The sequence below is a fragment of the Cottoperca gobio genome, chromosome 10 (assembly GCF_900634415.1).
Source record: "Cottoperca gobio chromosome 10, fCotGob3.1, whole genome shotgun sequence".
NCBI lineage: Eukaryota > Metazoa > Chordata > Actinopteri > Perciformes > Bovichtidae > Cottoperca > Cottoperca gobio.
The window spans coordinates 14,553,006-14,567,308 of NC_041364.1; the positions used below are offsets into that span (position 1 = coordinate 14,553,006).

General features: G+C 42.9%; 1 protein-coding gene across 2 annotated transcripts; it reads left to right on the forward strand.

Moving 5' to 3' along the window:
- The first annotated feature begins 161 nt into the window (after nucleotides 1–161).
- Nucleotides 162–14,303, forward strand: ctbp1l (C-terminal binding protein 1-like). Of its 2 annotated transcripts, none has more exons than XM_029441628.1 (11): nucleotides 162–291; nucleotides 1,450–1,498; nucleotides 1,849–1,992; nucleotides 6,689–6,843; nucleotides 7,132–7,276; nucleotides 7,380–7,586; nucleotides 8,265–8,479; nucleotides 9,212–9,342; nucleotides 9,419–9,546; nucleotides 10,769–10,886; nucleotides 11,009–14,303. In XM_029441628.1, exons 3-11 carry the CDS (start codon nucleotides 1,932–1,934, stop codon nucleotides 11,184–11,186), a joined length of 1,338 nt encoding a protein of 445 aa, XP_029297488.1. In that variant the 5' UTR covers nucleotides 162–291; nucleotides 1,450–1,498; nucleotides 1,849–1,931; the 3' UTR covers nucleotides 11,187–14,303. The 2 variants fall into 2 exon arrangements, with proteins under 2 accessions (XP_029297488.1, XP_029297489.1); XM_029441629.1 differs by lacking the exon at nucleotides 162–291 and adding an exon at nucleotides 481–564.

A 14,303-nucleotide genomic window follows, 5' to 3' on the forward strand; every position in this document is an offset into this window, starting at 1 on the left:
CAACAGCAGATAAAGTTTAAGTACACCCACAAAGTTGTTTTAATTTTATATATACATATATATAGGCCTACTGCACTAAAGAGTCTTGTTTTTGTCAGATTAAGATTGCCGTTCCGCCGTGGAAGGTGAGGGCGCTCCTTCCAGTCCACCGATGCTTTTTCACAGACTGTCTGACCCCCCCCACCACCAACAGCCACTTCCTCTTTTGTCTAATTTCATGGCGATCGGGAGAGAGGGAACACCACCGACGCACGCACACTGTCTCAGCACTCCTGAAAGAGTTTATCCGGGGTAAATAACTGACCTTTTTTTGCAAGATTCAGTCACTGGGTTTCAAAGTAGTGCTGCTTAAATTCATCCATGTTGACTATTCACATTTCCCTGTAGAATTAACTAACTGTTTAGCTTCTGGGTCAGATATTTAACATTGTAGCACCACTCGCTGATAACAAATCGGACGAAATGGGCTCTCCCCCTCCGCTTGCATCTCTCCCACACTCAGCGGCACGCTAGTTAACGGCGCTGGCTAGCTAACGTTAGCAATGCTGCAAACTGCTCATAAATGTAGCTATGTTTTTTCTTTTTTATTGACACGCTTCACAACTTACTGGTAGCCAAATAACATATAACGTTGTGAATATTTGGAAGTTAGCAGGGATTTGTAGTTTTCATTAAAATGTTAGCTACTTAAAGTACTCGAATGTTTGTGTTTGGGTTAGCTAGCCAACATCGGCTAGCTAACTGCCATGCTATGTATTTAGTTAGCGTTAGCCCGGACTGCGATTCAGAAGTTAAGGCAAGCTAAACTACCTCAAAACGAACAGACTAATTGTGGTATACTTGTCACTTGTCAAAAGCTAAATAACTTTCGTACTTGCATGGCACATGTACATATTCTCCACCATTCAGTATCCCGGTTATTCTCGATAGCTGAGCAACGAGTTAGCTAGCACCAAAAGCTATTTAGCGAGTTAACGGTAACTTCGATGCTAACGAGGAGGTCTTGAGCCATTGATAGTTTCACCATCAAGTTATCGTTAAATTACCCACTCATACTGTCAACTAACGTTGACTGGTAACGTTAGTGGTATTGTTTAACTGTTTAAATACAATGTGTGAGAGAGTGGTGTTATTCCAAGCGAAAATAAAGTTGCACATCATATTCGACAACCCTAACCGGTCAAATAGAGAAAAATGGTAAACTCTAAAAGTAAAACGATTGCGTATTGGCCCGTATGAGCCAGTCCTGAATGAGTTGTGAGCAAAAATGACCTTTTATCAAAACACGCTTGTCGCCAAACGATGCACTTAATACTAGATGTCATTGACTGCTGTGTATGACATCCTGCAACTATTGGCATCGTGGGGTTATTATCTTTTGGACAAAACACCTGTAGTGATACTGTATTATCATAATCAAAGATCAATATACATTTTCTTTGTTTTCAGTGTAAACTAAGTTGTCAATCTGACTGGCACAACGGACATTGTTCTCCAGGTGAGTGACACAGAAATAATCCACTATAACCAATTTCTCTGGGTTCAATTTGATGGATTTAGACCTTTTACAAATTTGGGAGTGTATGCTTTTCAGATTGGATTCTTCAAGTTTTTTGGTAAATGTCCTTGTTTTTAAAGTTCCACACAAATATACTTTTTTCATGCCAGGAAAAAGTAGTGACTGCGATTTTTTTTTACTCCACATTTCAATGTACTAGTGCAATTCTGTATAATTTATTTTACATTTTTGATGACATTTTCAACAGAACATGTTATTCAGGTAGTTAAATGTGTCTTTACTGACACATTTAACACTTTAATGTGTGTTTTTTCCCGATTTGTATGCAGGTGAAACTCAGTGGAAGACATTAAAGGGGCTCCATAGCACTTGGATCTGTTCTTCTCTGTCCCAGGTTTAGACTGCGTGGTCTATGGCTCTGATGGACAAACACAAACAGGTCAAGCGACAGAGACTTGACCGCATTTGTGAGGGTGAGATTACATAAAATACTCATACACTAACTAAAGGAAAGTAAGAGCTTGTATTTATGAGGTATATTGTGTTATTTTAATATAAATTATTATTAAAACATATTTTATTATACACAGACCATTATACCCAGTGTTTCGAATCAATTAACTAGTCTGTGACAGCCTGCCATAGATTAATTTGTCCTGCCACAGCGGCTCTGGCCGCCAGCTTTACAGCACCCCTCGCCCCAAAATCGTCGCTACCCGGGGCTGTGGACTCACTGCGCCGTCTCTTTGTGGGGAGGAACAGGGCGGACTGTTCTCAGTCCGTCAGTGGTCTGTGGCGATGTCTGCAACCCACCCGTCTCGCTTACAATGCTTTGTGGGTGTGACTTTTTTTACAGTGATATCACCATTCGTGTCAAGGCATTTATTGTCGTATGCACAGTTAAAAAATAATTCCTCCACCATTAAATTCTTAATTTGTCTTCCACTAAATAAAAAAACACTATCTATACACAATGTAATATTTATACGTAATAATTCTAAAAAACAATGTGTTTATGATTCAATTGTTAATTGAACACAAAATTAAAAACGCTCTCAAAGTGCAACAGATTGATGCATTTCACTTTTAAAATGTTCTCTCTCTCAAATCCTGTGGGAAAAATATTAGCCAACTATTTTGATAATCGATTAAACGGTAAAGGAAGAAGAAAATGCTGTTTTCTTCCCCTCAAATATGGAGATTTACTGCTTTTCTCTGTTTTATATCACATTAAACTGAATATCTTTGGGTTTTTGACTGACAAAACAAGACATTTTAAGACCTTGGACTTGTGAAACTGGGATGGACATATTTCTCTATTTTCTTGCATTTTCTTGACCGTTTTATTAGTTGCAAAAATAATCGGCAGATATTGATATGATAATGAAAATAATTACCTGATTGCAAGTATCCAGATATTGAAACCACAACATTTTAGCTGTAACTGTGTCAACTATGTAGGCAGAACAATGTGAGGGCAGATTCTTTTCTATTTATACTAGAAAAACAATCAAACCTTGATGAAAGTTTTTGCATTCTTTGAAACCAGATGCTGACAGTCCAATATTTTGTTTGTATACATTTGCTATAATGGTTATGTTTGCTGTATTATCCTGCCGCGCTAGCAATATTGTGGTCATAAACATACTTGTCTGTGTTGCCCTTTACCTGTAGTATTGTGAACTGACTGGTTGAATTGCTGACTGGTTGTATTTTGAGTGAGTGAGTTTGAGAGTGGAGGAGGTTGCTGTTGGTCAATAATTATTTCTTAAATTGGTATGCAAGGAATGTACAGATGAAAGTTTTGCACTGTATTTCATACCGAATATAACAAAATAAGTTAAATTTGAATTCTTTTACAAGTCTGAGGTAATGGATGGGACAGTGCAGATTTCTAAAAGAGCTTTTAAGTTGTTGAGTGGAGAGTAGACGATGGAGATCAGACATAATGGTGCGCTAAAATGGAGGGAACAGTCTGGGTGAGTCTCTGGAGACGAGGGAGAGGACAAGGTGAAGGGTCGTGGCCGCAGCTACAGGGAAACGGGCCAGCTGTCTCTTTAAAAAACGACAACAGCCCAAACCGCCCTCGGCCTCAGCCCCGGCTATGCTAATGAGGTTAGTGCTGGTTGGCTGGCCCACAATGGGGCTGGCTGTGATTGGAGGCTGTGCGTGGGGGAGGGGCTGGGCGTGGATGACAGCTGGGATCCAGCCAGCCAAGAGCAGGCTGACAGAGAGAGAGGGAGAAAAAAAAGAGCGATAGAGGGAGAGCAAGGCGAGAGAGGGAGAGGGAGAGAGAGAGAGGAAGACAGGCTCACAGACTTCATAATGCAAGGTTAGGCCTGGTGCTCATGTGTTTTCTATTTTGGCATGTGTTTTTGAAATTTGTGAACTGTGGGGGGAGAGATCTACGGTTTGGGTGTGGAACAGCCTTGTGTGTGCAGTTTCCCTTTTTGTGTTCAGAGCGTATTAGTGTTGTCGCAGCCTTCAAGAAGGAACTGAATAGCCGTGTGTGTCTAGCTGCGTCTGGGTGGAGTACCGCTGCTTGCTGCATTATCATCGTTTGCTGCCCCTCCCCCCTCACCTCTTACTCCTCCAACTGCGGCCAGAGGGAGAGAGAAGAGGAGGAGGGAGTGAGGGGAAAGAAAGAAAGGGAGAGGGAGGGAGAATGAATGAATCACTGAATGAATTGTATTGTGTGTGCGGCCATGCTTGTGCTTAGTAGGCCTCGGGTATGCCAGTGTCCTATACTCAAATTACTCTTTGTGTAGGCCTACTTGTATATTTCCAGAACTACTTTTTTTTCAGAGGGGGTCTTTGTGATGAATCCCTTTGGGTTTTTCTACATAGTAAGCGTGTCTTTGTGCGTTCCGCGTGTAGCAGTAGGCCGTTAGCATTCTTCAGCCATCTGCGATGAATGTGAATCACACTGCTAAATGGAGTTCTGTAGAGTAGTACATTTTTATAACGCTACCAGGCTGTATGTCTTCCTTGCTTCTTTGCCTGTGTTGGTTTCATGCATGCATTGGGAAATGCTCAGACGTCAGAGGAGTTGTTCACAAATATTTGCTTTCCACCTTCGGCTACCGGCTCCATTCGCTCCTCTGCCAGTCTCACCATTACCTCCTGCCCTCTATCCAAGTAAATGTTCCAGCTAGACACACTCCCCCACCCCGCGACACACACACCTGTCACGCAGCAGGGACAAGATAGTGTGTACATGTGTGCGGTCAGTCCAAGCCAAGAACTGCTGAGAGGAGGAGCGAGAGAGCGGTGTAATTGTAAGCATTTGCAGATATAACCGTTGGTGTCAATTTCCTCTAATTTAACATCAATGCATTGGCAGAGATGTGGCATAAATTTATAGCATTGGTTTTTGACATGCAACATTTTCTTTGTTGGCATAATGGTAAATGGCCATTATGTGCAGATGTTTGTCAGTAAGGTGTGTGGTGTGTGTGTGTGTGTGTGTGTGTGTGTGTGTCTATCTGTATGTGTCTTAAGAAAGGGGAGAACCAGAAAAATAGGAAGGAGGGACTCTTCCAGACAGGAGAATTTAGGTCATGACTCAGACCCCCTCATGAACCCCCACTGCCTCCTCTCCAAGACCCCGCAGTTTTGTCCACCCCTCCCCCAGCCGCCACACTCCATAACCCCTCTCGTCCAAGCCCCCTCCTCTCTGTGTGCGCACTTCTCATACAGTGGCAGGTCAGGTTCCCAGACTTCTGCTTCATTAACCAAAATCTAACTTTCCCCTATGAGGAGTCTAAGTCCCTGAGTAGAACAGAGATGTAGCGATGAAAGCGGCTCGGTGTGTGTTTGTTTTTGGCATTACTAAACAAAGCTGGAGTTTAATACCAAATAGGCCAGGATGCTGGACGCTCTCCATGCCCCATCACAGATTCAGTTTAGTCACTTTGTAACCATAGAACACTTGCACACATCATCCTTGTAGTTCTTTTAGGGTGTTGGTGACGGATGTGTTGGAAAAAGAGAGTCATAAAAGAGTTATTATTGTCTTGGAAGTGCGGCACTTAGTCCTGTTAACTTTAGCCATGTATGAAGGGAGATTTCTTTTAAGGGTATGATGACTTGCATCATGTCGGGTAGTCCAGACATGAGGAAATGCAGACTGTTGAGTCATTTGTCTCTAGCTTAGCCTTGCTGGTTCTAAAATGCAAGCGGCTGTTAACTATGTACAACTATGTCATCAGTTGGGAAATCAGTTTTAGTTAATTTCCCTTTCGATAGCCTGACGCCCATTAATCACTAACTAACCGGTTAATTTGTTTAAGAACAAAAATGCAAAACGATGGGAAATACAAGAGGTGTTTTCCTTTTTAGTGGACTCCATATGCTTTGGCACAGCATTAAGTGCTATCAGTTTAGAGGTGCTGAAATGTTAATGTTTTCTGTCTTGCATTTTGATCCTTTTCTGTTTGCTTAGCTGAAGTTTATTGCTACATTTTGATCAGGTCATAAGGGTGCTCTGATCGATCAGTTATCAGCTGATATTTATTGTAAATAGTTTGTCGGGTGGTCTCTATAAAAGCTGATCAGAAGAGCAGAGCAGAGCAGATGTCGATTTTTGAATGGAAACGTTTTCAATACTCATTTGCCTGCTTTCTCGTCTGCTCTTAAATGGCGACACGCATAAACACACGCACACCAGCCCGTCTTGTCTGAACAGGCCAACTCCAACGCCCATGTTAAGTTGACTTAAAGATAGATTGACATGGCAACTTGTCAAAAATATTCTCTGTGGTTAACCAATGTTAACATCCCTAGTCATCAGCAAGTTGTCACTGCAGTAAAGTGTTAGATAACAATATGTGGGAAATACTGTAACTATTTATTTTCAAGCATTTTTTGTCCCAGATTTATAATGGTCATTATTAAATTACAGTATTACAGGTCATTTAGCAGACGCTCTTATCTAGAGTGACTTACAGTGAACTAACTACAGGGACAGTCTCCATGGAGCAACTCAGGGTGAAGTACTTTGCTCAGGGGCACAATGGTGGCAGCCCTGGTATTGAACTCAAAACCATCCGGTGTTGTATTTGGAAGCCGTACCACTAGGCCACCACCACCACCCTGATTGAATATTTAACCTCTTGCTTTGGACTTGCTATGCAACAATCAACATTGTTTTCTTCCTGCTGGACTCAGGTATCCGACCCCCCATCCTGAACGGGCCGATGCACCCGCGGCCCCTGGTTGCCCTGCTGGACGGGCGCGACTGCACTGTGGAAATGCCCATCCTCAAAGATGTGGCCACAGTGGCCTTCTGCGATGCCCAGTCCACACAAGAGATTCATGAGAAGGTAGAACAGACACACAGTCACATCCATATGTTAATCCATGAGGGCAAAACTCTTAAATTCTTATTTAATTCTGATTAAATTATTTAGGTAATTATCTGCACTGTGCCTTCTATGTAGCCAGACTGTCTCAACGTCACAACCTGGCAAATTAGCACTAACATTTAGCCAAGCTGTGCGACTCTAATGTCCCTTTACCCCTTGTTAAATTGGTGTAACATTTAAGTGCTACAAGTTAAGTGCAAACTTTAATGTGAATTAAATAACTCATGATTCATTTGTCTTCTGTAGGTGCTAAATGAGGCAGTGGCTGCCCTGCTCTACCACACCATCACTCTGTCCAGAGATGACTTGGAAAAGTTTAAAGGCCTCCGCATAATTGTCAGGATTGGCTCCGGCTTCGACAACGTTGACATCAAAGCAGCTGCTGAGCTCGGTGAGTGGGTGGAACTTTAAACATATTTTCGCAGACACTCGGTCAACCATGATCTAACGCACAGTGATTCATATTTCTTTCCTTCTTTCAACTGATCATCCAGGCATTGCTGTCTGTAATGTGCCAGCATCGTCTGTGGAGGAGACGGCCGACACTTCGCTATGTCTGATCCTCAACCTGTACAGGCGAGTCACCTGGATGCATCAGGCCCTCAGGGAGGGAACCCGTGCCTCTAGTGTGGAGCAGATCAGGGAGGTAGCTGGCGGTGCTGCTCGTATCCGGGGTGAGACGCTGGGCATTATCGGTTTAGGTAAGTAAGAGTGTGGACGTGGGTGTCTAGATTACCAGGTATTCTAAGATTTCCTTAAATCAGAGATTTTTTTTGTCTAGTCATTTATTCCCGCAAAAAAAATTTCTGCAGTATTCATCCGCTGATCGGAAGTTATTGAAACATGACACCTTGGTGAACAAAGCTCATCTTTGCCCCATATCATGTGATGCACATTGAAGTGACTATACTAAATAACATTAACAGGAATTTGGACATTTAAAGTACAAAACACTCAATTAATATGCTCTTCAAAGCCACCAGACTCGGTCATTGTACCTCACTGATCATCGCAAAACACACTTCATTCAAGTTCGACAGAAACAAAATACAATTCACAAAACCGTCTTTGTTAGTCCGTCCACTTATACAACAATCACGAACACGGGTTTAGAAGTTTGAAAGAGAGACCAAATAGTTATAATAAACAAACAACAGTTGTTTGTTTATTATAACACCAGAAAAAAACAGAAAAGCATACTTGTGCAATGGGAAAGGCCTATAGCCTATTTTATGCCGTTTTTTATTGACTTGTATTTAACCGATTATAAGTTCTTTCGACCTGTTTGATATTTATGCTTTAATAAAAGGCTGATTTCTATTTTATTTCCAGCAAGGGCAACACAGTGGCTGTTGATGACCATTCTCTTTTTCTTACAGGGCGTGTTGGCCAAGCGGTGGCTCTGCGGGCTAAGGCCTTTGGTTTTGGCGTGATCTTTTATGACCCCTACCTGCCTGATGGTGTGGAGCGTTCACTGGGCCTGCAGCGCATGGCCACTCTGCAGGACCTGCTTATCCACTCTGACTGTGTATCCCTGCATTGCAGCCTCAACGAGCACAACCACCACCTCATTAATGACTTCACCATCAAACAGGTGTGTGGACACACTCTGAATATGCACAACACACATTTTGACTCGGATTACCTTTTCATCTGTAGGTATTTTTCAAATCTTCTCAAAAGTGTTTAGATATGGCAGCATCCAATCAAGATCATGTTTGCCGTGTTGAAATACTTTAAATAAATAAGGGAAACAACTGACCATCTCATATGCTTCTTCCAGTAGTTTAGAGTTTGATTATATAAAATTTAAAAAGAGATTTTGAAAAAATATTTCTGAAATCTGTTTTAGGATTTAATTGTATTACATTTGTTCACTCTGACTCTATACTATAGATATAGTTTATAGAGGTAATAATATGCATTCTGCGTTCATAGCCTGCATCGGCTAAGTAAACTGCTGCTTTAGCACAATGTACATGTCCCAATGTGAGTCTGCTTTTTTATTTAACCATTTACCAATTAGATATTCTGCAAATAAAAGGAGGAAGGTCAGACATTACCAACAAGGATCGGCATTCTGTGTCTATATGCAGCTTAAAATCCTGACTCAAACACTTAGCTGATGTTGGAGCACAATTGTGTAGACAGCTGATGTTTGGCCTGAACCAAACATTGCTTTTATATTGTAGTCTGTATTATAGATTGGAAGACTAAAAATAGAATATATTTGTGCAAGATGATTTCAGGCTGGCATGGTGCTTCTTCTCTGGCATGGTTTGCTCTCCATAGTCTATTCATACTGTTGCTAACTCTTGTGATACAGATGCGTCAGGGAGCCTTCCTGGTGAACACGTCTAGAGGCGGTCTGGTTGACGAGAAAGCACTGGCTCAGGCCCTGAAAGAAGGCCGGATACGAGGGGCTGCCCTGGACGTGCATGAGACGGAACCTTTCAGGTAACAATGATACACAAGTAACACCTGATAGCTGTGCACACAACCTCTTCTCCATAACAACCTTTCCCCTTAATAGTTTTTCAACAGGCCCTCTGAAAGATGCCCCCAACCTGATCTGTACCCCGCACACATCCTGGTACAGTGAGCAGGCCTCCGTGGAGGCTCGCGAGGAGGCAGCCAGGGAGGTTCGCCGCGCCATCACCGGTAAGGCGCTTTCACTAAACGGCCTGTTTCACTGAAATTAATTGATTATTTAAATAAACTGCTGACAGAAAATACACTTATCCAAATCCACTGCAAAATGTATGGTGATGTGGCTGATAATCAGAGTGTATATGTATACAAGTGTTTTTATAAAACGGTGGATGATGCCATACCTCACTTTATTACATTGAGTCACTTATTCTTAACTTAACTTATTCAAATAGCTTGTTTTATCTGTCAAACAGTGGAAAGATTTTAGTTTACTGCATTGTTTATTACAGAAAGAATGTTTGGCCTTTATGCCGAGTCAAATACTCTCTGTGGCCATTCTGTAAACGCCTCATGCTTTTATACTTGCATATAATATGAAACTGATTAAAGGCTGCCCCCTAAACATTGATGATTGGAATCATAACAGTTTAATGTGGGGCGGCAGCTCTCCAGAATAATCAAAAATAAGAAATGGGCGAGGTCAAGAAGCAACAGACCTCCCGTCTACTTACGGAGTAAAACAATAACGGAAAAGAAAACTAAGTCGATAGTGAGTTTACTGCGACCCAAACCTATTTTCTATAGTTCCCGGGACGCTGTTATTCTGGCGCCCTGACGGTACCTGAGGTACTGTAGAAAACCGTCATGTATTGAGAATATTGGCGTCTACTTAATACCAAAGTGTCGGCTCTTGTGACATCCCTAGTATGAACCATAGACTGTATATAAATATCTCTATTTACAGTTCCTGTAAAGCTCCTAATGTACAGTACATCTTTGAAACCGACAGTCACTGTTACAGAAAGTTAAAGTCCTCTCCATGTTTCTACTCTGCGTACAGTAGTTGCAGAGCCTCCGGATCCGTGACCCCGTGAGCAGCTGTCAATCGTGACGTCTTAGCCCCTTTTTCATAGCTTCAAACTACCTAAAACAAGAGAGAAAATGTTTGCGGGAAAATGGATTTGCCTACTTGGAGTTACTAGCATGGCCAATGTCCCATCCTCTGACATGGAGGGGGCACATAGAGGGGGTGGGCTTTATGACCTATACTGCAGCCAGCCACTAGAGGGTGATCCATATGTTTTGGCATCACTTTAGGGTAGCTGTCATGTCTATGGTCACAGCCCTGAAACTGATCAGGCAGTCAAAACAAAGAATGCTGTCCGTAGCATGAGCAGCTGTTTTTCACCAGAAAACCTAGTGAGAGTAATGGTCTGTATCCCCTCTCTAGGACGTATCCCTGACAGTCTGAAGAACTGCGTTAATAAGGAGTATCTGATGGCAGCCTCTCAGTGGCCCAGCATGGAGGCAGCCACTGTTCACCCAGAACTTAATGGAGCCACTTACAGGTGAGAGGAGTGGATGTAGAAAATGAGAATGGGACAGGGGTTACGCATAAGGATAAAAAAAAAAATGTAAGAGCACTAGAGCAGCTATCGTATGATTATTTATTTTTAAATCTGTGTTTCAGATTTCCTCCAGTTCTGAGCAATGTGGCAGCAGCAGGGGGTCTCGTAGGAGCTGGCGCAGTGGTTGAAAGCCTTGTTACAGGAACCCTGGTGCACGGCATCACCCCTGTCTCCCACCCACCTCACGCCCCCTCCCCGAATAAGGCCGAAGCCGACAGAGACATCCCGTCCGACCAATAGCCCCCCCTGCCGTCGCCAGCACATTCCGTCACCTCTGGAAGCCCCCCTCCGCCTCCCAGCATCAGACACAGCCCGCTCCTCCAGTACATCGGCAGCATCAGTTTGACCTGATGTGGATCTACAGTCTTTTTCCTCAGATCACATAACCAGCCCAGGAGTGACCTATCCACAGCTAGCCCCATCCCTATCCAAACCCCAAGAACACACACTTCCCTCCATCCTCGTCCTCATCTCACCCACTCACCTGCCATCCCCTCCCCCCTTCACTCCCCCACAACGTCAGCAATAACTGTATTCTCAAGGATTCAATGATTGGATTGGTTTATATCCTTAGTTGGCTGTTGTTTTAATGGAAAGTTGACCTGTTGTGGTTCTAGGTGTTAATGTTTGTTTGTTTGTTAAAAAAAAGCATTTCTGACATGAGGCTTTACAGTCTGCTGCCTCCTGCAGTCCTCTGACTCTGACCAGTAGAGGGACAGAGGCAGAAAGGTTGAAGCCCCCTTTGTACATTAATGGCTCATGTTACTGCTTTCTTCTCTTTTTTTTTTCCTCCCCCCCCTCCACCTTTTTTGTGACGGGGGAAAATGTGTACTAAAGTAAACTATACAGAATCACAAACAGTACATCCTGTCATCCCCACCAGACGTCTAGCTACCCCTCAGTCCATTTTGGCCCTTAGCTCTCCCTGGCACCGTCCTCCGCTTGCTCAGCAGAAGGATCCATAATGCTGTCAGTGTGGAGCTCTCTGACTGTCAAATATATCTGCTCATACTTCAGATAGTGATACCCAACACCCCTGCATGCTTTGCCCCTCATGGATTGTTTTATCATGAGATAATAGCGTCATATCGCCCAGCACCTATGCATGAATTCCATCTCATGCCAGCAGCTGGAGTGCTGTGTGTGAGGTCTTGGTGCCCACAAAGAATCAAAACGCAGCAGCTTTTTCTGGCATAAAAAAACAACAGCATGCCAGGAGCCTCGCCAGCAGAGGGCGCTGTCTGAGCACTCGGAGCTGAGAGAGTTGCACACATCTAATTTCAGTCAGACAGACAGTTACAGGTTAGCTGCAGTGATGAAGAACACGATCACACACTGCCAACAGTCAGAACACAGGATGGGTGACCAGGGATTGACTTCCGCCTTATCGTTTTAATAAGATCTCACTGCACCCCACCACCTCCTGCACCCACCCTCCACTCCTCTCCCACTGTCATGGCCCACCCTACACATCTGCTCATGAACCAGTATGCATCCACCAATTCCTTTAAGCGTGAGGGGACATTAGAGTTTAGTTTCCCTGTAGGAGCAAGGGGACAGTGTTCTTGCATGCTGGCTTTGTTAATGACAGTGGTGTGTGTGTGTGTGCGCGTGTGTGTGTGTGTGTGTGTGCGCGTGTGTGTGTGTGTGTACATGCGTGTGTGTGTGGGTTTGAATGTGTGTTTGTATGTTCCCTCACCCTGTTAAGATAACAAGCTATTGTCTTTCCAAAGGAATAGTCCCTAGGAGTAACTCTTTAACGCTGTTGCCCTGGTGTCAAGGGAACACCTTTCTAGTACCTCAGTAACAGATATTGAATGTACCGTGCATACCCTTTTATTTTTTGTACAGATTTTCTAGATACTTCTTTACTATTCTTTACCAGAAGGGTTGTGAAATTGTAGCAGTAATGATACAATAAAAAAACAACAACATTGCCCCATGAAACAAATTGACAAAGTCCTTTTAGGTTTGCTATAGGTCACTGAATACTCAGGCTTCGAAACCAATGCGTATCTCTTTGCCTTTACATTTTATTTTCTCATTGTGGAAAATTCAGCACAACGCTTTTCCATTCTTAGACTTCAGACTGTAGTTGATGTGTTTCGACCTCCATCTTACTGGCTATTGAAAAAGAAGGAAAAAACTAAAGGCGGTCGTCGTGGTCTGCTAGTTTTTTTTTTGTTGTTTTTTACTAGAACAGTAGTTAGAGATGCAGTTTTGTTTTTACCCCCTTCATTGTCAGGCTGCTCTATCTATAGTGCATGTGAGGTAATTTTTGGGGGGAAATACTATTGGCTTAAAGAATTTGTGTCATCTTGCTGTTTCCCTCTGCGCCCCGGCCTTTCCCCCCTCAGAGTGTTTTCAACCCAAGTTGCCATTTTTGTCGTGGTCAGTTTCCAGTGATGTACAGTTTTCCCTCAGAGTCTATGAGAGACATGGAGCATGTCTGTGTCCTGAGATGCTAGGCTCCGCTGTCATGTGATGAGTATATATTTTTAAAAATAACCCCCATAGTTCGGATTATGAGCATAATAGTAATCTTAAATTTTTGCTGTTGATGATGATGATGATGATTATATATATATTTTTCAGTTCAGCAGTGCACTGTTATGAAAACATTCTGTTTTATTGTAGGATTTCATTTTTATGGATATGCTGTCTGTGTTCTACATGTTGTACTGAAACATTTTGGAGAAAAAACATGAGATCTCTCTCCTGGTGATTTTTTTTTTTTTTTTTTTTTTAAAGTCTTACCCCAACTGTCTTTTCCAGCTGATATCCTCTGGGCCTTACTTTTTCTCTCCCTGTAAAGATAGCTGTTATAGAAAGTCGCCATGGTACCACTCACTGCCTTAATACAGTTGACCACAGCAGGTGAAGTCAGGAGACACATCCAGTCGAAAAGAACAGGCCACAATCGAAGTCGCTCCGCAAAAAGCCCCCTCACACCCCGACAGGCCTAAATCTGCAGCACCTTGCATTTCTTTTTCACTGATGAACCACATTTAGCCTAATTTTGGGCTAAAACACATACATCCAGTGTGAATTGTTACTGTGCATTAATAAGATGTTATATTTTTCTTTTCTATCTTTGAATAGTTCAGCCTGGCAGTGTGTATGTGCGTAGGCTAACAGATAAGCACAGTGTGTATGCTCACAAAGCCACAGCTGATATTTCACTCTTGGGTGTGAGAATTCCCCCACCCACCCACCACCACCACCCTGGGTCTCTTAAAGCATCTTTCACAGTGCTGCCAGAGCCCCAGTGGGGCTGGGAGGGGGAGGGCATAGCGGACACTGGTGTGGTCTGTCAAAAAAAAAAAAAAAAAAAAAGCAGAAAAATTACAATGAGAA